A 21,650-nucleotide genomic window follows, 5' to 3' on the forward strand; every position below is an offset into this window, starting at 1 on the left:
TCGATTTAGGTCAAATTCCGATTAAACAAATATCAATTAATGAGCGCAAACAACTAAATTATTAATTTAAAAAATTTTTTTAGAAAATTTTTGTAACATTTTTAACAAAATTATTAATTGTCAGTAACGATTCATTAATGATATTTATTCACTTGGTTTAAATTCCGCTTTTTATCAATAGCTAACTCCTAACAGCACACATGTCAAATGATGTTTATAAAAGATCCATAGGATATTAAAACATGTTTTAACATTCTCTCTTGTAAACATCTTTTGAACATGTGTGCTGTTAGGGATATTCGCACATTGCACGGTTAATTAATCTGAAATCTCTCTATTTATTTTTTTCTTAATCGATCGATGAGATCATTAATACATATTATCATTTACTATTATGTTATATGACTTTTGTACATTTTGTTTCATCGATATATATCCAAAATTTCTTATTATTCCTTCACAAAAATCTCACAATCTGAATAAATTTCTAATCTATCTATCATTTTTGGTCTACACATTTATCTTTCTCTATAATCATATGATTGAGCGTACATTGATATCTTCTCCTACTCGACTCGCTAAATACTCATCGATGCGCTGGCCACACAAGAGAAGTGGACATGCATCCAGAAGAGGTTATTACTGGTCCCCGCCAGAACCGATCGAGTTGTACGAGTCGTACATTTCAAGCTTAGAGTCTCTCTCTTTTTCTCTCAACACTATACACGCGTCACGAATACCACAAGTGTGACGGCGCTGACATCGCAGTGTGCGATATCATAAGTGTATGTGTGCTCGTGCGTGTGCGTTACGATTTGCGGGTGATCACGGCGCACGCACAAATCTGGATCGTCGTGAAACGTGGGCTCACGACGGTTGTCGTCGATGTTTCACAGTCCGAAGATGATCTCGCGCTCGCTCGGAGAAAGAAAGAGAGAGAAGAAGGAAGAGAAGAAGAGAGAAAAGAGTGAAAGTGCATAAATAACAATACGCGAACTATTTACTATTACGTACTGTAGACGATAAAGTACACGTGTACATATATGTATATGTGTATTTTTATATGTGTATCAGTGTTGTTATCACTCGAATGATACAGATGAGTTTTTGCTCGGTTCGTTGGGACGCGCCCGATCTACTCAAGGCATACTGCAATCTGACAGGTAATGCATGACACGTGACGCGCATGGAAGTGTCACTCAATGTGACGTTTACCCGCGACGACGTACTCCGAAAAGCGCGCGCATTCTGATCGATCAATCGAGCAGTCCTGATTTTCCTCGTTAATCGAAAGAACAAATGCTTTCTGTAATGCTTGCGCAATAATGCTGAGTCTTTGAAAATGTTTCATACACAGAACGAATTGATATTCGCTTGACCTCTTAGATACCCCGGTGCAGTCATGACTTGTGCGTAAAAGTTAACGTTCGATGTATGTGTATCTATCAAAAGTTATTGATTGTTATGACTATTGTAAGTATTTTTCTAGTAGCGTTGTCAAGACATCATTTGTTGATGCTCTGTAAGAAAAACTTTGAAAATTAAAGCTTAAAATTAAATATTAATTTAAAAAATATATGTGCAATATATTTCACATAGCGATTAGTCGAAATAACAAATTGTATGGAAATTGTTTGAACATTGTAAAACGTGTGCAAACACTGTTAAGCGTAGGAATTTTGTAACAAATATTGGATTGATAGTCGTACATATCTGCGATGACGTGATCTCTAACTATCAGAAAAGCTGTAAAGAATCGCGCAACGCGATAGACCTATTTGTACATTAACTATTTGTATAGTTGAGTCAGGTAATCTTTTTTTACTTTAAGAAAGTTATCTTAGCAAAGTTGAGCTATTTGAGCTAATAAAAAAAGAAAATATAAAATTAATTTTATTTTGTCAAATAGAGGGAATTAGATAATAAAAAAGGTAAAAAAAAAACTTTAAACTTGAAATTTAAATAAGCCAAAAGACAAAAGCTCTTTTCAAAGTTTAAAAATCTTAATACGTTCTCTGATTTTAAATCTTGCGATATCTTTAAAAAAATCAATTTTTGAATGACAATGTATAAACGTTTCACTTCTTTCACATTTAATGTGTGTATGTGAGAGAGAGAGAGAGAGATGAAATAAAAAATATTTGCATGTAAATATTTTATGTTTCACAGGCGATTTGAGTTTTACAAGCGGCAGTGAATCATTTCTCGGGTAATAATTTAAATTATTAATTCGTACGATTTTCAAATTGAAATTTATCGCAGGATGCTGCCTAATATATCTGACAATTTATGTTAATCAAATGGATACTATATCGCAGAGATATAGTATCTCTTTGCTATTCAAAGTTGCTTCTATCGGTAAACGGATTGCGAACAATAGCAGGTATGTATGTGTTCTCGCGCGATTTAAATTTAATATCTCATCTCGAAAATGTTGAAATAACATTCGCGGAATATTTAATCGACGTTTCGCGGGAATCATTAATTGCAAACTCTGAAACGAAATGTGATGCTTTGATAGGTCTATTTAATACCTAACAGTGCGCGCATTCTTTTCGTTTAAATCCCACAAGTATTCTATCGCGCCTCGCCGCCCACTATCACCTTCTCGATAAAATCGACGGAAACCCGCTCGAACACCGACATTTCTCTCTGTGGTCCATTTATATAAAGTTTCTGGTGTCCTAGATTCACATTGAGCGTTTTTTCGGCTGCAAACTCTGTGATAACTCTGAAGTTAATTTTTCCTTTGAAAAAACTTGATAAATGATAAATTAATCGGTTCCGGATTTTTCTCTTTTATATCTGCATCTTTGAAAGAACAGAATGTAATTATGCACTGGACAAATCAACGACTTTGAGATCTATATTTTTGCGTTGCCTGAGCATTTCTATACAAGAGATTTGAATTAATATTTATCCAATATTTTGATAAAGTCTAGCAATGAATTTTTAATATAAAGTATTAAAGTAGAATATGTGTGCAAGCATACAGTTTAAACAAAAAAGTAAAGAGATTCTATATTATCTATAATTACGCTCTCTCTCCCTCTCCCTCTATTAGTCTAAGATACTAATAAAGTATTCTTTCCCCCTCCATCCAATATTTCTCTTTCTCTGTCTACAGAGGTCGTCATGCGATCATGAACACTGAGAGAGGCAGCAACGACAACGGCGTCAGCGGTAACGTCAGTGACGAACCGTGCGACAGCGGCAAACCCGTCCTGCCGAGGCACGGCAATGTCATCTACAATAAGTTCCGCGGTGACAAGCAAATCGCCAACTACGTGCGCAAAATGAACGCGATGCCGGAAGAGGAGGACGTCACGTCCGACGACGCGGAACCCAACGTGACCAGGATCGGCGGCCGTCAGAGACACTCCGAGAACGAACCCGCGGAGTGGTCCTCGGAGGAGAGAGGTCACTTGTTGAATTCCGCCGTACGTAAGATCGTCGTCGCGCCTACGGCAGAAGGGGACCACGTGAGAAAGACGACCCCGAGTCGCGATGACAGTTCCGAGAACGTGGTTCGGAACAACAGTCGTAATCATCGGTGGCCACGATCTCGGCCGCTGATGATCGACCGAACCGAGTCCGGGTCGAGTTCCGGTCGCGACAACGGAATCCCGCAGAGTCCCGGTGGACTGAGCCTCAGGAGCATCGATCAGTCGTACCTGGTGCGACATCATCATTGCCTTAACGCGCGTTCACCGAGGATCTCCAACGTCGTCATGGACGAGAGCCAGCAGCGCTGTTCCTGCTGTCATCAGTCATCGCCCACCTGGGCCTCCATCCTGTACGCCGAGTCCAACGGGAGTCATCAAGTTCCCCGCTCGTTTCCCGACACGATCTCGATCAAGTCCCTGGCGTCGATCGGCCTGGGCTCTTCCGACGGCAGGAAGCTGACAATACGTAGAGTTCCCACTTCGCCGTCGGAGCTGCTTAACGTGGTACATCCGCCGCCGTAAGTGAGACACATTACCTACGATCGTGTGCGCTTTCGAAGAAGCAAAACGTGAATCACGCTTTACACGTGATCGCGCGCACGCGTGACCGCTTGAACATGAGTCTGTTTTCGCACGCTCTGAAAGTGACCGACAAAATCTTTACTGCGATCAATCTACATTCTTGCTTCGTAACGTTTTATTTTAATTAAACGTTAAAGTTCGATGAAGAATAAGACAGGTGTGTTGGATTAATTTTCATATCACTGCTTTTAATCTCGCGTTGAATTCTCCCTTTCATTTTTTGAAAGAAAAATATTACATTCCTAAGATAAGTAGATAATAAGAGATATAATTATAGGCTTATATAATTGTTAAATTATATAATTATATACGGAGGACGCAAATAATTCCAGTTATTCTATTTGCACAGTGTTAATGAACTCGCGGGACAAAAATAATACTAGGTCAAGATGAAATTTATTACGAGAAAAATAAATGGCGTACGCATTTTGACACGCATGTAACACCTGTGCCATTCTTGAATTTTAAATGTAACACTTGTACTACTTTTGAATATCAGTAAATCATCGAGATACTGTCTTATCTTAAAAATTGATAAAGAAATGAAGTAGTCGACGGTCGTCGCGTTTTGAGTCTTTTTTGTCTCGTCAAAACTGTATTTAAATTATTTATTTATTTTTTTTTCATTTTCACACTAAAAACGTATCATTATCACAGTCACGATTGAGTGGAAATGTATACGAAATTACGTGTATCCGCCATATGTTTCTCTCACGTGCGAGTTAATATTTGGTGTAAACGTTCTAAATAAATTAGCATACACGCACGACATATAAAAATGAAGATGTATCTCGAATTTTCAGTAGAAAAGATCGACAGCGATTCACGCGAGCAGGGTAATATTTCTAGCGATTATCTAGTGATTACCTACGAAATAAGATTAACGCAAAACAAAATTTTTTGTTTAATACATGTTAATTAAATCTTGAGTGAATTTGTGGCGTTAATGCAGTATTCAACGCAAATAATAACGTTACAAAATTTCGTCATATCATTGAAGGTCAATTGCATCGATAACTAACAATAAATAATGATGCAATGATAATACTTTCTGTTCTTTTCTAGATCATAGACTTTAATACGAGTAATATTAGTAAAGAAATAAAAATAGAATAGAATGAAATAAACTAAAAGAACATTAACAAAGATTAAAGAAACATTAATCAAAGACGAAATAAATGGAAATAAATTTCATTTATGTTTTTTTAGGATATAAATCCTCTTAGATCAATTTATGTAAAAGTTAAGTGGCATTTGTGTAAACAAGATTAAATTGGCTCAGTAACGAGCTAAAATATCAAACTAAATCGATTTTAAAACTTTTACTCAATTTTTTTTATATCAGATTATCTTAAACAAACAATTTTAAGATCAATTACACTATTAATTAATATTAATCATAGCTGATCGAATTTCCTCGCTATGCATACCTGCATTATGGCCAGGGCTATGATCTGGAAAGGAGCAAGGGTCAAGTTAGTTAATTAACGATGTCGATGAAATTGGCTCTCAGTTTACCACGGATAGCTCTAATCGACATTTCTGCACGATAGGCTCGTTCTAAAGTAAATTAGAACCGGCGATCGAAGTCGGTATAATTTTCGTTATAATTCTCGAGTTCACAAATACATCTCGCTGCTGCGCACGTACACGCGAAAATCATCTCTGTTCGTGTGGTGCAAATTATCGAAAATTGAACTCGCCTAAATTAGACCCGATTTCGATTACCCTGATTAGAATCTCATACCTCGTCGAGGGCTGCGGCGAATTCTACGTGACGAGAGATGCGTTACACGTCTAAGCTCGACGCGAAGCCGGCAGGTCTCGTTATCCAGGGACTGCAATTCCGGCATATCGTTTCACAGACGTAAGTGGATAATAGATGTACAATGTAAGACCGTGTCGTTGTAACAAGTGTCTTTGTGTTCGTGTGGTACGACATATTGTTGTAACTCCGTCCCGCTTCTTCCATTGAAACGGGACGGCGTTTGAAACGATCCGTAATCGTCGTCCTACATTTAGATCTCGTCACGTCTCGTTTTTTAACCGAGCACGTGAAAAAGACCCTGGATCACATCGTTAACGTTAGTTAACGTTATTAATCAAATAAAATAGAGCTAGAGAATGTTAAACGTAAATTCGCGTATTTTGATTCGAATAATCGAACTAGAAAGAGATAATTAAAATTATATACGAGCACGCGATAATAGATAAGAGATAAAGACTATCGTCACACTCGACGCTTGCCTTCGTTATTGTTTGGGCTGCCACGTGTGTCGTGCATTTTCCTTCGTTTTATTTTTTTTTTTTCTTTAAAATGTAGTGTGACACCGAGTAACGGCGTGCATTATCGTATCCGCGGTATATTAGTTTTCCGTTGTGAAACGAACGGGAATGTACACAGGTGCGTCGCGTATATCTTTCAGCATTGTCGACCACCCTTTCCTGCCCCCCTCTGCCCGCCCGTGGCCTGACACCATTTCTGCGCTCACCACACCGTAAAGTATGAATTTATGCGATAAACGCATTAAAATTCCTGCCCGATCGCGATTCTTACGTAACAACGTACAAGATTGATTTCATATTTCGCGATGATACTTTATTGTGATATAGATGGATTTATCTGCATCAGGTTTTTCCTCCCTTCCCCCTCCGTAAACGCGACCGAATCAGTTTGTAATTGACAATCCATAATCTCGCGTAATATACAACCGCTGTCATCGTTAATCGACGGTATCATGATAATCGATGACTACTACGTATACATCGTATTCTATATATGTATAAATAATAACGATGAATATTTAATAGTTGCTATTGGACTGTTCGCGAATGCGTATCATGCAAGTTGCGCCAGCACGTTCACGCGTAATACGATTGACGTGTGATCGACTCATGTATGATTTTCCGTCAATTAAAATTCACAATGCATCAAATAGTTTCTATAGAGGCGCAAAGTGGTCGTCAAATAGTTAAAAAAAAGTCGATAACGCACTGGCAACATCCGTCAATTTATATATTGGTTATTTCAAAGGAATTTGGCGGCGTAGTGTTACCTTCGCTATATCTTACAGGAATTACAATTATTCGCTCAACGAAATATTTCATAAAATGCTTGTTATGCTATTTTCTCTTTCGCTAAAACGTCATATCTCATAACGTAATAAATTTGGCTCTCGTAACATTTTTCCGGAGGTTCTCTCAATTTTTCTTTCATATTCTGCGCCATGAATGTCTTTCGTTCTTGCTTCGCTGCATTTGTAATATAAAGGTTTGTACGTCGCATTTTTGCAGTTTCGAGGACGATCTTTCTACATGTGCCAGCTATGATGACGGGGATGCAAACGATTCTGGTGATTATCGACAACCCAGGAGGCCCCATTGGGAGAACAAAGTACAATTTGTGTTGGCCTGCATAGGCTACTCTGTTGGCCTCGGCAATGTCTGGAGATTTCCTTATCTATGCTACAAAAGTGGCGGCGGTGAGTCTCGCGATAATATTAATTTATTAATCGTAAGTTGCGCGTAATCATAATATAAATTTTGCATTCGATTTTATAAAATTAAAAATCCTATGACATGAGAAAGAGAAAAAATAGAGAAGAAAAAAATAAAGATTGATACAGATGTGTTATCTATATATATATATATATATATATATATATATATATATATATATGTATATATGTATATATGTACATACATAAGATTATGGTGAAAAAAATGAATTTGTAAAAATTAAGTAAGCAGACGGCGCAGTCAGAACGTGTTGCCGCGATTAGCAAGACTGTGATAAGAAGTACGCGGTTATTTTGCGCGTCGTGAAATACGTCAGTGGCAAAACAGCTGACGAAGCAACACTCCGAGGTATCGTCCTCTAATTTTTACGAGCATCAAAATCACGTTATGGATTAGCTTAAGCCATGAAACACGTTCTATTTTTATCCTTTTACAATTAGAAGCGTCAATAATCTATTCTTTCGATACTTCGTCGCTGTTTCAGAAACGAAACAGCGTGAAACGTTGAAACGTAAGAATCGTAACACTTGAATTGTTACAATGTTGAATAGCCAGTTGCGATAAGAGTATCATTATTGAATGAAAAGTGCATGCTCTAAGTGAGGGAAAGATTATACCATGTCGCGGAAGATCGAATTAAGGCAGATCTGGTGAAAAAATCGTGACATCTTGCGTAAGCCGAGTTTCGGATTCAGGGCAAGAGCGAGCACTCTTGTAATCCCTGCAACGTGAGCATGTATCGTGTTGCCGGCAATTTTCAAAGTCTGGAAGCATCCGGAGTCCGGATGCGTAGCGCAATTCGCTCGCGGAACTTGATACATGACCTTGCCGGAACGTGGCTACTCCGCCGAGCATGGTAAATGATTTCAATGACACCGGTGGAAATAATCGGCCGGGAATCACTTTGCCGTACTGCAGGTTTAAATTGAAGAACCGGAAAACCAGCTCGCGATCCGATTTACATGATTTAAACGATTCATCGTTTCAGTCGAATAACGTCGATTGGAATCTACGCGTGAGAAAATTAGAAAACAATGAAAAATCGATCAAACAACGATTAACGATTCCTGTCAAAAGCATAAACCAGCTATCTACCCAGTTTTTATCAATCACGCGCATCCATTGTGTGTCAAAACACGTGCAGTTTCTGTCAGCGAATATTTAAAAACAATTTACTTGCTTATATTATTCAAAAATTTTTAATTTTAGATTAAATTTCTTATTTTCATTTTAATTAATTCTCTGTATGTGTGTCATGATTACAAAATAATGATATAAAGTGTTCAAAAATATTTATTGAAAATAAAATTAATATATTTTTGGAACTTAAATAAATAAATAAATTTAACTATATAAAGTATATATGTATATCTCTCTTAAAGTTACTTTTATTTGTAGACAAACGTGCAACTGGAAGCAGCTTTATTTGATAGCAACTTTGTATATAATGCATAATCTCCTCATATATGATAAGCCAGAAACTACTTTGTAATTTCAACAGTCATACATACGCAAGTTAATTTATTGTACAAATAACACACAGGCTTGCTGTAAAATAAAAATATAGGTGTATTTGTGAGTATGTAATTTTGCGAAATCATATATTAAACAGGAGACCGGAAAATCAGAGGAAATAATATGACTCTACTTGCACGAGATGCATACTTCGATATTCATTGTGCCGCAACGCCAAATTGCATTTTCGTGATAAAGACGACATTGTTGAAAATAACTGTAACAACATTAATGCGAATGTGTGTCATTATCCGCCTTGTAATTCGACGCGATTGGATTTTCGCCAGAAATTAAATCGCCTGCAATCTCCATTGATACGTCACGTAAAATCGGCCGATTGTTATCTCCGCGCGCATCCTCGTTTAATATATCTGGCGAGAATTTATTTGAAGTATAATCGCAAATATATTATTTGTATCGTCGGTTAAACTAAATGAAAACTGTCATCCGCACGTTGTTCGGCTAGATTGAAGCGACGAGGAAACAGATCGGATAACGTCGTGTGATTTATGCGTACGATATAGCATTTTGCCGAGTGGGGATTAATTTGCATCTTCCCGAAATGTACGAAGCAAATTACGCATGTATGATTGCGTGCGCTTATAAAAAAACCTGTATGAACAAAATCTGTTTTATCTCACATAAAAGCAGCGCGAAGTCAAAGCTATTACATCCGCTAAAGAAATAAAAAATACGATTAGTGAGATAGTAAATGAACCGGCGAGTTTGATAATTGAAGAAAACTTGTCAACAGCTGATTTAATCATCACATCCATGCGCTGACTAAATGCTCGAATTAAGTCATAATCCACGACACTACGATCGTCGTTTATTGCGAATAAAGAGTTACATCCAGTGACCTTGTCACTGCCCACATTATGATTAACGTCGAAGTGCCATTACGTGCACGCGCGTAACCGTGTTTAGCTAAACGTTTGGCAAACCCACGTGTGTCTTGTGTAAACTGGATCAATTTTTTTATACTCAAAGAAAAAGAGCTCTCCATGTTTAAACAGGAAATTATGTAACTTTAATATCAAATGATGATAAATGTTGTTTACATCGATTACATTACATTTCAGGTGTGTTCCTCGTGCCTTACTTTTTAATACTCGTAGTATGCGGAGTACCATTGTTATACATGGAACTCAGCATTGGACAGTTTACTCGTCGCGGCCCAATCGGCGCTCTGGGTCAAGTATGCCCGTTATTGAAAGGTAAACGAATAAGTCATCGAATGATAGATTGTCGATAAAGTCCGATGGTCGTTGAAAACTTTTGTGCGCTCATTTTTATCGTTAAAACGCGCTAACTTGAAACACACGGTTTAATTTGAAAACTATAATTAGAGGAGAAATTATATCAGATTTTATTTTTTTTTTTTTTTGCAAATGTAAGTAATTTAAATTCTTAATTTTAAAATTCGAGCTTCGAAAAATATATATTTTAATTAGAAAGAGAAAAGTACATGTATGTGTCTCTTTCATGCTATTTTCTATGATATATTTTTCTACCTCTGCAGGAGCTGGTTTGTCGTCGGTCGTGATATCGTTTCTAATGTCGACCTACCATAATGTGATAATAGCCTACGCAATTTATTATTTCTTTGCGGCATTCCGGGCGGATCAGCCGTGGTCACGTTGTGACAACTCGTGGAATTCGCCGCGCTGTTGGTTGCCCAGTTATGGCCTCATCGATAATCGAACTCGACCGAATTCGACAAGGACACCGTCCGAGGATTTCTTCGAGTACTTTCCAAAACTTATTAATTCGTATTATTTCTAAAAAGAATTAATAAAATAAAATTTGTATGATTAACATATCTTATAAAAAATTCTATAAAATACACATGGTACGTAGTATCGAAATATCTGAAAAAATAGTTACTTTTCTATTTAGCCAGAAAGTCCTGCAAATTAGTAGCGGCATCGAAGAGCCAGGGATCTTGAGATGGGAACTTGTGGCGTGTTTGATAACAGCATGGATAATAGTATATTTTTCGATTTGGAAATCAATTAAGTCATCAGCGCGTGTGAGATATATCACAGCAACGTTACCTTTCCTCCTGATCATCGTCTTTCTCACGCGTTCTCTCACTCTGGAAGGCGCCGCGAAAGGTCTGCAATTCTTTTTCCATCCACGCTGGGAATTGCTCGGCGACGCCAAGGTGCTGAAAAAATAATTCATTTTTTGTGAAAAAAGAAAAAAATATTATACTGTTATTATTAATTATATTTATAGGTTTGGATAAACGCTGCAGCACAAGTCTTCAATTCTGTAGGTATCGCCTTCGGATCGATGATATGTTTTGCGAGTTACAACAGATTTCACAACACGGTCTTGGTAGATACCATCGCTGTTTCGCTGATAAACGCCTTCAGCAGTTTGATAGTCGGAATATTTTCTTTCGCCACGATCGGCAATATAGCGCTGGAGCAAAACATGTCCGTCGAAGATGTCCTGACTGACGGTACGTATATAGAATTAAAAGTTTGCATCACGCTTTAAATGTAAAAAAGTATATGTCACATTATACAATATGTTACACATTAATAATTCTCTTACAAAAATTTATATATATTTTTATAATATATTTTATAATATATTTTATAATATATATTTTTTTATATTTTTTTCTCCGCCACTTTGCTTCGTCAGATTAATTCTCTGCCTGACATTTTATAGATAAATCATAATTTCCGTTCAAGGACCTGGTCTAGTCTTCGTCATCTATCCGCAAGCGCTAGGCAAGATGCCAGCTTCTCAATTCTGGGCTGTACTATTTTTCTTCATGCTGGTCTGCCTTTCGTTGAACAGTCAAGTAAGTATCGAATGTGTATCAGAAAACACATTTCCTATCAAGACACGCATACATTATATAACTTAATCAACAAATAAATTCGATCATTATAGTCAAATTCTATTCTCACACAAATGCGTGAAAGTACAAATAACATTAATGTGTTGACAAATAAAAAATTTAAAATTAAATCTCAGAGTTTTGCTCAATCGCGGTTAACAGAGATGCAAAATATATATTTTTACAAAACTTTCTATTTTTTTAGAGCTCGTAAAATTATTTATCTTTTGCAATATTTTAATGGATGTTACGTAAACTTCGGCATTTCAGTTTGCTGTTGTTGAAGTGGTCGTTACGTCGATCCAAGACGGTTTCCCAAATTGGATGAAACGTCATCTTCTCTGTCACGAAGTGCTGGTTCTTCTCATATGCGTCATCTCGTTCTTATTCGGATTGCCGAATATCACACAGGTAGAATCACGCGCATCGAAATGATTCAATTTTTATAACGCGACCTAGTTGTTTATCTTTTACTAAGTGAATTTCTCGACTGCCTCAGGGTGGTATTTATTTCTTCCAACTGATAGATCACTACGCCGCGTCGATGTCAATTATGTTCTTGGCGTTCTTCGAGGTAATTGCTATTTCTTGGCTTTACGGCGTACGACGACTGTGCAACAACGTTAAAGAAATGACCGGACACTTGCCCTCGATGTACTTTCGGTTCTGTTGGTTCCTCGCTGCACCTCTACTCATAATGGTATGCAGGGGTATCGATGAATATATTTTGAAATATTATAAAAAGTTTCTCGTTTTCAAGTAGAATCGAAATTATGTGTCTGAATAAAAGGCAATATTCAAGACAAATGATTGCATCGAGTAGAATGCGACGAAATGCGGAACTGGGATTAAAGACGAGCAATTATTCGAGCAATTGATATCTTGAGAGAAACGTAAAGTGCTTTGTTTTTTCTCGGAAATAATGATCACATGGATAATTACCCACTTTTAATCCCTGTTCCGTGTTTCCTTGCGCTCGGCAGTCGGCATCTAATCTTTAAAACGCGGCCGGCGTTATTTTCATAATTATCTTACCTCCTTAGGCTGTATGGGTGTTCAGCTTAATCGATTACGAGCCTCCGACCTACCACAACGGTGACTATACATATCCATGGTGGGCAGAGGCGATCGGATGGGGCATCGCGTCTCTCTCCTTAATTTGCATTCCCGCTTTTGCCGTTTACGTATTCGTCCGAGCGGATGGTGTCACATTCGCCGAGGTACGTCGAATTTTGCTGTACATTGTTGGGTAACCACAAGATCAGTTTACCTTAAGATGATTAAATTCTTCATAGAATTTGATCATTTATAGACAAACCGATCAATTTTTTTGTAGAATTTAATCAACTTATTTTGAAATCTAATATTACGAAACTTACATCTTATAAATACAGAATAATATCTGATAAAATATACCGGTATATAAAAATTAAAGTGATTGCATTTTGTACTGTACAAAGAAACTGATAACGTTATTTGCAGAGACTCAAGAATTCCATCAAGCCGCATTTCGAAGCGTGCAAAGTTTGCGGTCAGGAATACTGTATGGAGCCTATGCACAATTTGGAGGAGGACATACTCAAGGAACCTCAAACAGACGAGAATACTTCTATACAATTAAATTCGCATTATCTACTGAAGCCTCAGATGTGATAACATAATGCATAAGAGCAATGAAATTTCCATAATTATAATTAATTCATATCTACAAATTGAAATTGTTTTGAGGAATAATTATTCAACTAAAGATGTCGTTCACTTTATTTTCATTACAAATCAATAAAATACCAGCTGTCGCGTGGCAATTAACATTCCATTATTTATAGTTTGTTACAAAGAATAGTAATTACCTGCGAAAAAAGTCATTCAGATAGAATTATAATTTTATTACTAATTTCTTATTATACTTATTATATAAACTATTACTTTTTGCGCCATCGTTATGTAATAGATATGATTTTGAAATTACTCAAAGCTATTTTTGATTTTGAAATTACAAATTACAATATTCTATGTTATGATGTGTGTGTGTGTGTGTGTGTGTGTGTGTGTGTGTGTGTGTGTGTGTGTGTGTGTGTGTGTGTGTGTCATCATACATAGAATATTTTATTAGTTTACAAATATCGTCATGTGATAGATATTATAGACCAGCACTAATATGATTTAAAGTAGAATCATATTTCTGTATATATTGCAACTGATACACGTGTATAACATTGTTAATCATAATTTTAATAAATTATGTATTGTCAAAAAATATATATTTTTCTCGATTTAACTCTTTTAAAGATAAATAAAGTATTTAGCAAAATTTATTGATGTCACGTTCAAATATTATATTTACTCTTTTCCCTTACTCATTCGCACATTGCATATACATATTTGATTATTAAGCAACCATACAATAGAGAGAGAGCGGATTTTGACGTAATGGTGCGCTTATGTAAGTTTAGAATCTCCGTTACACAGAGTTTCGATCGCATTGAATCCTCATACGGTAAATTAGATATAAACTAATTGCATTATGCGTTTCTAGAACACGAGTATCACGGTAACAACTCTCTCATTCGAGCGCTGGGCAAGCTCAAGCTCACGTCAAAGTTTACCTTAATAGCGTTCCGCTTAAACTTACCGAGACATGACAAAGAAGTTCGAATTTAATTGGCGCATCGAAGTGCCGGAGCTCTTGATAAAGGGCGCCGTATTCGATCGATGGTTCGAGGACAAAGAGACGACCGAATACGAGCCGAATTGCCTATTCAAAGTCGACGAGTACGGGTTCTTTATCTATTGGAAAAGCGATGGCAAGGTAGCCTAGTTTTTAACAACGTTTTTAAATATATATATATATATATATATATATATTATACTATTATTTTTCGACAAACGAGTGCGCGTATAAATTACTCGTGGTTTTTCGATAGGACGGGGAAGTCATAGAATTGGCTCAAGTAAGCGACATTCGTTACGGAGGCACACCAAAGGTAAATTTTAAAGAGAAAAATAATTATCTTAAAATTGAAAAAATATAGTAAATAAATAATAATTTGCATTATATCGAATAACAATGAACGGCCTGGCCTGTCTATAGGAGCCAAAATTATGCCACAAGTTAAGTAAACATGGAACGTTGGAGCAGTTGGATGAAAAAAGTTTAACTATATGTTCTGGAGTAGATTATACAAACATTAATTATCAACATATTGTATGTGCGAATGCACAAATAGCTAAGGTAATAAACAAAAAAATTAAGAAGCATTGATTAAGACTTATATGCGTAAATATAAACTTTTATAAAAATTTATAATAAATATTCAATATAGTTGATTTCAATATTATTGATTTTCTGTTTCAAAGTCATGACTAAATTATGTTCGCATTTAATTATGCTCTATTTAATTACACGTTTTTATTTTATTTAGTTATGCTTATTTTAAACTTATATTTTAAACTAATATAGTTGATACATTTTATTCTCCATGTTCTAATGCCGTTTTGTCATTAATTAATTTAGGATTGGCAGATTGCTTTGCGTTTAATTACGCACAATACAAAAGCGTGTAACGTTTGTCCGACGACGCAGCTTATGAAGCAGTATGTATTTATTAATTCGAATCGAATATATAGCTTCGTAAAAATATAATAAATATAAAATATTTGTCTAACGTGTTAACACTATTTTTTTTTCCTTTAATCATTACATAAAACCTAACTCTGATCGTTAATTAAATCTGCCAGTTGGATGCGGTTAAGTTTCCAAATCGATCCAAAGGGAAAGGTCCCTGTGAAAGTGATATCAAAGACTTTTGCATCTGGAAAGACCGAGAAACTTGTTTATCAAGGATTATCGGAATTGGGTTTGCCCAATGGAAAGGTAAGTCATTAAATACGAGAGTTAGAAAGAAAAGTTTTTAATTAACGTTTAAATGCGATCAACAATTTAGTTAGGAAAAATTCAAAATATCTTCAATTAATTACACGACTTTCTTGACGTGTTGCTTTATTAATTCAACTATAAAAATGTTTTACTCTCAGATAATATTTGTAAAAAATTAGTTCGTAAAATTTTTCTGTAAATATCTCGTATATATACATATAAAATTTACTCGTTATTTAATTATTATTCTTATAGAGTTATTTGGTATTTAAAAATATTATGTTTATTAAAAAGAATTATTAAAGAGGATTTTTTATGCGAGATATCATATTAAAATGTTTAAATAACTAACCAAAATATAATAAAACAATAAAATTAAAAATAAAATATACGTATAAAATATAAAAATTAAATTAAATTAAAAATAAAATTAAATATAATTTAAATTTTATAATTAAAAATATCATATATTTCATAAACTGCAATCTTTTACGTTTTAGAATGACAAAATAGAGCCTGAAGCTTTCACGTTCGACAAGTTTTACAGTTTGTACTTTAAGATTTGTCCTAGAAATGATATCGAGGAACTTTTTCAATCAATGTAAGTACTTACAATCAGGCGGTAATTATCAATATCACGTGTTACGAAGCAAAGCTCATCATTTTCGCTTTACAGTACAAAAGGAAAAGTCGATACTATAAGTTTGCAGCAACTCGTAGAATTTATGAACACGAAACAGAGGGATCCACGACTCAACGAAATCTTGTATCCTTTGTACACTGAAAAGAGATGCACAGAAATCATTAATGACTATGAAACGGACGAGAAGATAAAAGTGGAAAGTGAGCTTTTCTGACACAAGTTTAATTTTATTTTATCACCATTAATTTTAATATCGAAAATAAAAAATCTATTTTTCATTTAACTTTGCACACAGAAAAGTTGACAAAAGATGGCTTCATACGGTATTTAATGTCAGATGAGAATGCGCCGGTGTTTCTAGACAAATTAGAAGAATGGATGGAGATGGACCAGCCGCTCTCGCATTATTACATTAATTCAAGCCACAACACTTACCTCAGCGGTCGCCAAATCGGTGGCAAGAGCACCGTTGAGATGTATCGACAAGTTTTGCTTGCTGGTTGCAGGTAATGTTTGTAATATAACGACGAGAAAATGATTATAACATTGACAAAAAAATAATGCTATATAATAAAATAATATAAAAATATATAGAATAATAAAAAAAGATTTATTTATTATTTATTTTCATCTTAGATGCGTCGAACTGGACTGCTGGGACGGTAAGGGCGAAGACGAAGAACCCATCATAACTCATGGCAAAGCTATGTGCACCGATATCCTCTTCAAGGATGTGATCTATGCTATAAGGGACACTGCATTTGTCACTTCCGAATACCCTTTGATTTTAAGCTTCGAGAACCATTGTTGCTTGAAGCAGCAATATAAACTGGCAAAATATTGCGACGAGATATTCGGCGATCTGTTGCTGAAGGAGCCTCTGAAAGATTATCCAGTAAGTAAAAAAAAAAACTTTATATTTAATGATTATTTTTACAAATCAATTAAGAAATTAATATTTAATACCTCGTAAATATATTTTTCCAGCTCGAACCAGGATGTCCTCTTCCTCCACCATGTGAATTAAAATGCAAGATATTAATAAAGAACAAGCGGTTGAAACCGGAAGTGGAAAAAGTCGAACTCGAGCTCTTCCGTGCCGGACAATTCGAGGCCAAGGATGAAGATGTACAAGATGCCAGCGCGCCTGTAGCTGCTCCACCTCCCGACCCGCCAAAGGTCATTAATTACATTAATGAACTGTTAGAGAAACAAAAACTAAGTCGCTCTTTCTCTTTCTCTCCCTGGAAAATTAAAAAATTTCTGGAATTGTCTTCGATATATTTGCTGTCGTGTAGGAAAACGAAGCTGCCGGAGGCGACGGAACCGAGGAGGTACAAGCAACTCAATACACAAGCAGCACTGCACAGGTTCACCCTTTACTTTCCTCGATGATAAACTACGCGCAACCAATAAAGTTTCAAAGTTTTGAAGCGGCGGAGAGTACGTGATATATCGATATGGTAGAAAATTCTACGCCTATCTCTTTAATAGAGTATATATAATCCTATATTAATTTTAAAGATATTATACTTTTCCCTAATTAACTATACCAGGATAGTTAACAAATTAACAAATTTGTAATCATTTCAAGAACCCATCAGTTGTGTCACTTTTGAAATATTGTCTGTCTTTAACCCTTTTTAGGAAGCATTCTAAAATTTTATGAAACTATAAAAAGAAAAGCCTTTAATAAATATGTAAATTTAAAAACACGTAAAAAGCTTATGGTATTTCTTTTTGCAATTTTTATATACAAAAGTATATTTCAAGTTAACCGAAATTGCAAAGCGTTTATTCTGACTTAAGAAGGGTTAAATGAATGAGCGTATACACGTGTGCACGAATCACGTACGCGACATGTACTAATGTCTCAACCCTGACGTTCTAGGCAAGAATATACATCATAATATGTCTTCGTTCTCCGAGACTGCCGCTCTTAACTATCTGAAAACTCACTCCGTGGAGTTCGTTAATTACAACAAGCGGCAAATGAGTCGAATATATCCAAAGGGCACGAGGGCTGATTCCTCGAATTATATGCCCCAGGTAACTGCAATAATAACACAAACCCGCTCAAATTCCCCGTAGAACTATTACTCATGTATTCCGTTATCTAACAATATACAGGCTGCGTCAAATGTCACGTACATACAAGCTATTCTTTACTCTATCTATCTATAAATCAGGAGAAAATTAATTAATTTTTTACATATTTTATAATTACTTTTTTATGCAATACGCTTGCGATTTACTAGGTCTTCTGGAACGCTGGCTGCCAGATGGTAGCTTTGAATTTCCAAACACCGGATCTGCCGATGCAGCTCAATCAGGGAAAATTCGAGTACAACGGAACTACGGGCTACCTGCTGAAGCCAGACTTTATGCGAAGACCTGATCGAAGCTTCGATCCTTTTTCCGAGGACGTCGACGGTATTATCACCGCGCAGTGTTCGGTTCAAGTCATAGCCGGGCAATTCTTGTCGGACAAGAAGGTGGGCACGTACGTGGAAGTTGATATGTACGGTTTACCAGCGGATACAATTAAAAAGGAATTCAGGACGCGAATGGTACCGGCGAATGGTCTGAATCCGGTCTACAACGAGGAACCATTTTTATTTCGGAAGATCGTGCTTCCAGACTTGGCGGTGCTCAGATTTGGTACTGAGATTTTTTTTCTTCTAATTTATATATACATATATCATAAATAGTAATATATAAATTTCAGCAAACTCCTAAATATAAAAATATTCATTTTTAAACCTTGCGAATAGATAAATATTACCATTTATAAACAGGGTATAAATTTTTCAATTTATATTTATATTTTATTTTACACAGGTGTGTACGAAGAGAGTGGCAAGTTACTTGGGCAACGAATCTTACCTTTGGACGGTCTTCAAGCTGGCTACAGGCACATCTCTTTAAAGACTGAAGCAAACTTCCCGATGGCGTTGCCGATGCTCTTCTGCAACATAGAACTGAAGATTTATGTCCCCGATGGATTTGAAGGTAACGTTTGAAACGCGATTCAAAAATAGTAGTACTCCTCGTGGCGCTTTCGCTCAAGCCCGCTTCCAATTTCAGATTTTATGGCCGCCTTGTCGGATCCGGGTGGTTTCAACAAGGCTGCCGAGAAGCAGAACGAAACGATGAAGGGACTCGGAATAGAACAGACGGATGCCAAGGCTGAAGCTAAAAAGAAGAAAGAAGAGGAGGCAAAGAGGGGTATAAGTCGAAGTCATATATAAGATATTGCATTTTCTCTTTTTTTTTTTACATCATTTTGGAAGAAAAATGATATCAAATTGGACGATAAAAGAACAATAAAAAAATTATATCAAACGTAAATTAATAATATGAATCATAATCGCATGATAATAGCCAAAAATTCATTTTAATTTCGATAAACATTTTCTGTTCATTTTTATGTATTATCGACTGGCTCTTATTAACATATATTAATTAATTATTAAATTATATTAATTTATGTTATTATTAAATTATTAAAAGTTCTATTTATTTATTGCTATTAAACGTATATCAAGCGTGTGCAGTCTTTATTATACAATTCCAGAGGAATTAAAATTGGAACCTATTACACTAGAATTTTTAAAGAAAGAAAAAGGTTTTAAAACTGGCAAGAAGCATCAGAAAGAATTAGATGCCATGAAAAAAAAGCATATAAAGGAAAGACAAACCATGCAGAAGAATCATTGCAGTGCCATCGAGAAGCTAACTAAAGGAAAAGAGTGCGTTTACATTGACATTCTCTACTTAATTAATAATACAATTCTTTGTCAAGAGAAAGAAGGAAATTTTGTGTGAGAAATTTATATATTTAATACTTTTAGCAAAAATTCTTTGGCGCAAGACGCTAATGTGAAGAAAGTTATAAGCGAACAAACAGCTCAATGGTCCGCAATGATGGAGAAACAAAGGAAGGAAGAATGGGAATTATTGAAAAATCAAACACAGGGTTCTCGTGACGAATTAAAGAGACTGATCGAGATCGTGCAAGCCACGCAAGTTAAACAGATGCAGGCGAAACATGACAAGTTGGTGCACGCCTTAATTGATTATAAAATACTCGTTGATTCATGCTCGCAATGATATATAAATTCTGATTTGGTCTCACAGTCTTGTCTCATGCGAAATTACACGTTGATTTTGCAGAGACGCTAAGGAAATGAATACCAATCAAGCGAAAGCATCTGTAGAAACGGCGAAGGAGGTAATGAACGACAAGACTTTGAAAACGAAGGGTGACAAAGATAGACGGCTTCGTGAAAAGAAGCAACAGAACACGAAGAAGTTCATGGAAGAGAGAAAGACCATGGACATCAAACAGGGTCGTGAAAAGGAGAAGCTAAAGGTTACACATGAAAAACAAGTAACAGATTTGGACAAGGATCTTGACGAGGTAGGTTTCTGCGTAGAGAAAAATTCTCTGTAACAAATATGATAACTTTTTTAATAAAAAAATATATCAAGTTTCTTATAATTTAATTATAAAAACAAATATTAGTATTCAATTTTTTCTTCATTTTCAATTATACATAGTTGCATGTTCTGAAATTTAATTCTGTTTTACATTGCAAATAGAAAATAAATCACGATTATTATTAAATATTATTTTGTTGTCCAACACCTCTATGAACAGAAAAAATAAATAATTAGTAATACATAGTAAATAATTTAATAATTATAAAAAAATAAAAAATTGCATAATTTTTATTAATAAAATTATGTAATTTTGAAATAATGCGTATCTGTTGATCGTTTTGCAGAATATTGAGATGTACAAGAATGAAGCGATTGAATACAATTTATCGCCTAAGAAGGAACTTTATATATAACTTTTTCAATATCTCTTAATCATCATATTATCATTGTTATAGTATATATTATATATATTTTAGCATGTGTGTATTTTTATATTTCTTATAATTTTATATTAATTAGGTTTTTATACATATAAAATAGACTATAATTATTATGTTAATTACTTTTAAATACTTATAATTTGTAATTTATTATAAATTTTATTAATTATTCATGTCTATGTATCGATCAACATATTTCTCAAAAAAATAAAAATATGTTCAAAAAATATTTTATTAAATTATTCCACCATGAATCTTGTTTAATTATATGTACATATTAATTTCGTTAATATGTATATATAATTTTTGAAAAGAAGTCACA

General features: G+C 35.2%; 2 protein-coding genes across 5 annotated transcripts; both read left to right on the forward strand.

The window, feature by feature from the left end:
- Window positions 1–696: 696 nt before the first annotated feature.
- Ine (solute carrier family 6 member inebriated) lies at window positions 697–14,147 on the forward strand. Of its 4 annotated transcripts, none has more exons than XM_072893773.1 (12): window positions 697–1,163; window positions 3,128–3,964; window positions 7,323–7,510; window positions 10,145–10,279; window positions 10,585–10,810; window positions 10,962–11,229; window positions 11,304–11,532; window positions 11,771–11,883; window positions 12,193–12,333; window positions 12,422–12,622; window positions 12,966–13,142; window positions 13,405–14,147. In XM_072893773.1, the coding sequence occupies exons 2-12, from the start codon at window positions 3,144–3,146 to the stop codon at window positions 13,573–13,575; spliced, it is 2,670 nt and encodes an 889-aa protein (XP_072749874.1). In that variant the 5' UTR covers window positions 697–1,163; window positions 3,128–3,143; the 3' UTR covers window positions 13,576–14,147. The 4 variants fall into 4 exon arrangements, with proteins under 4 accessions (XP_072749874.1, XP_072749876.1, XP_072749875.1 ...); XM_072893775.1 differs by lacking the exons at window positions 697–1,163; window positions 3,128–3,964 and adding exons at window positions 4,229–4,864; window positions 5,766–5,895 and having other exon boundaries at window positions 13,405–14,146; XM_072893774.1 differs by lacking the exons at window positions 697–1,163; window positions 3,128–3,964 and adding an exon at window positions 4,966–5,895 and having other exon boundaries at window positions 13,405–14,146.
- A 199-nt stretch (window positions 14,148–14,346) lies between these two features.
- Window positions 14,347–21,509, forward strand: LOC140666513 (1-phosphatidylinositol 4,5-bisphosphate phosphodiesterase). Its single transcript, XM_072893772.1, has 19 exons — window positions 14,347–14,731; window positions 14,847–14,906; window positions 15,014–15,154; window positions 15,437–15,516; window positions 15,661–15,796; window positions 16,300–16,400; window positions 16,476–16,642; window positions 16,738–16,948; window positions 17,079–17,337; window positions 17,430–17,621; window positions 17,741–17,885; window positions 18,334–18,491; window positions 18,701–19,103; window positions 19,284–19,454; window positions 19,530–19,670; window positions 20,020–20,194; window positions 20,297–20,500; window positions 20,619–20,865; window positions 21,233–21,509. The coding sequence occupies exons 1-19, from the start codon at window positions 14,561–14,563 to the stop codon at window positions 21,299–21,301; spliced, it is 3,231 nt and encodes a 1,076-aa protein (XP_072749873.1). The 5' UTR covers window positions 14,347–14,560; the 3' UTR covers window positions 21,302–21,509.
- Window positions 21,510–21,650: the final 141 nt, after the last annotated feature.

This window comes from Anoplolepis gracilipes, chromosome 6 (assembly GCF_047496725.1).
Source record: "Anoplolepis gracilipes chromosome 6, ASM4749672v1, whole genome shotgun sequence".
Classification (NCBI taxonomy): Eukaryota; Metazoa; Arthropoda; class Insecta; order Hymenoptera; family Formicidae; genus Anoplolepis; species Anoplolepis gracilipes.

Excerpts from the sequence above, each read along its gene's own strand:
- Ine (XM_072893773.1), top strand. The coding sequence starts at position 3,144 with ATGAACACTGAGAGAGGCAGCAACGACAACGGCGTCAGCGGTAACGTC. Across the intron at positions 11,230-11,303 it reads AATTGCTCGGCGACGCCAAG|GTTTGGATAAACGCTGCAGC; the intron begins GTGCTGAAAAAA and ends TTATATTTATAG. Across the intron at positions 12,623-12,965 it reads CTGCACCTCTACTCATAATG|GCTGTATGGGTGTTCAGCTT; the intron begins GTATGCAGGGGT and ends TTACCTCCTTAG.
- LOC140666513 (XM_072893772.1), top strand. The coding sequence starts at position 14,561 with ATGACAAAGAAGTTCGAATTTAATTGGCGCATCGAAGTGCCGGAGCTC. Across the intron at positions 15,517-15,660 it reads ACGACGCAGCTTATGAAGCA|TTGGATGCGGTTAAGTTTCC; the intron begins GTATGTATTTAT and ends TAAATCTGCCAG. Across the intron at positions 19,455-19,529 it reads TGTCCCCGATGGATTTGAAG|ATTTTATGGCCGCCTTGTCG; the intron begins GTAACGTTTGAA and ends TTCCAATTTCAG.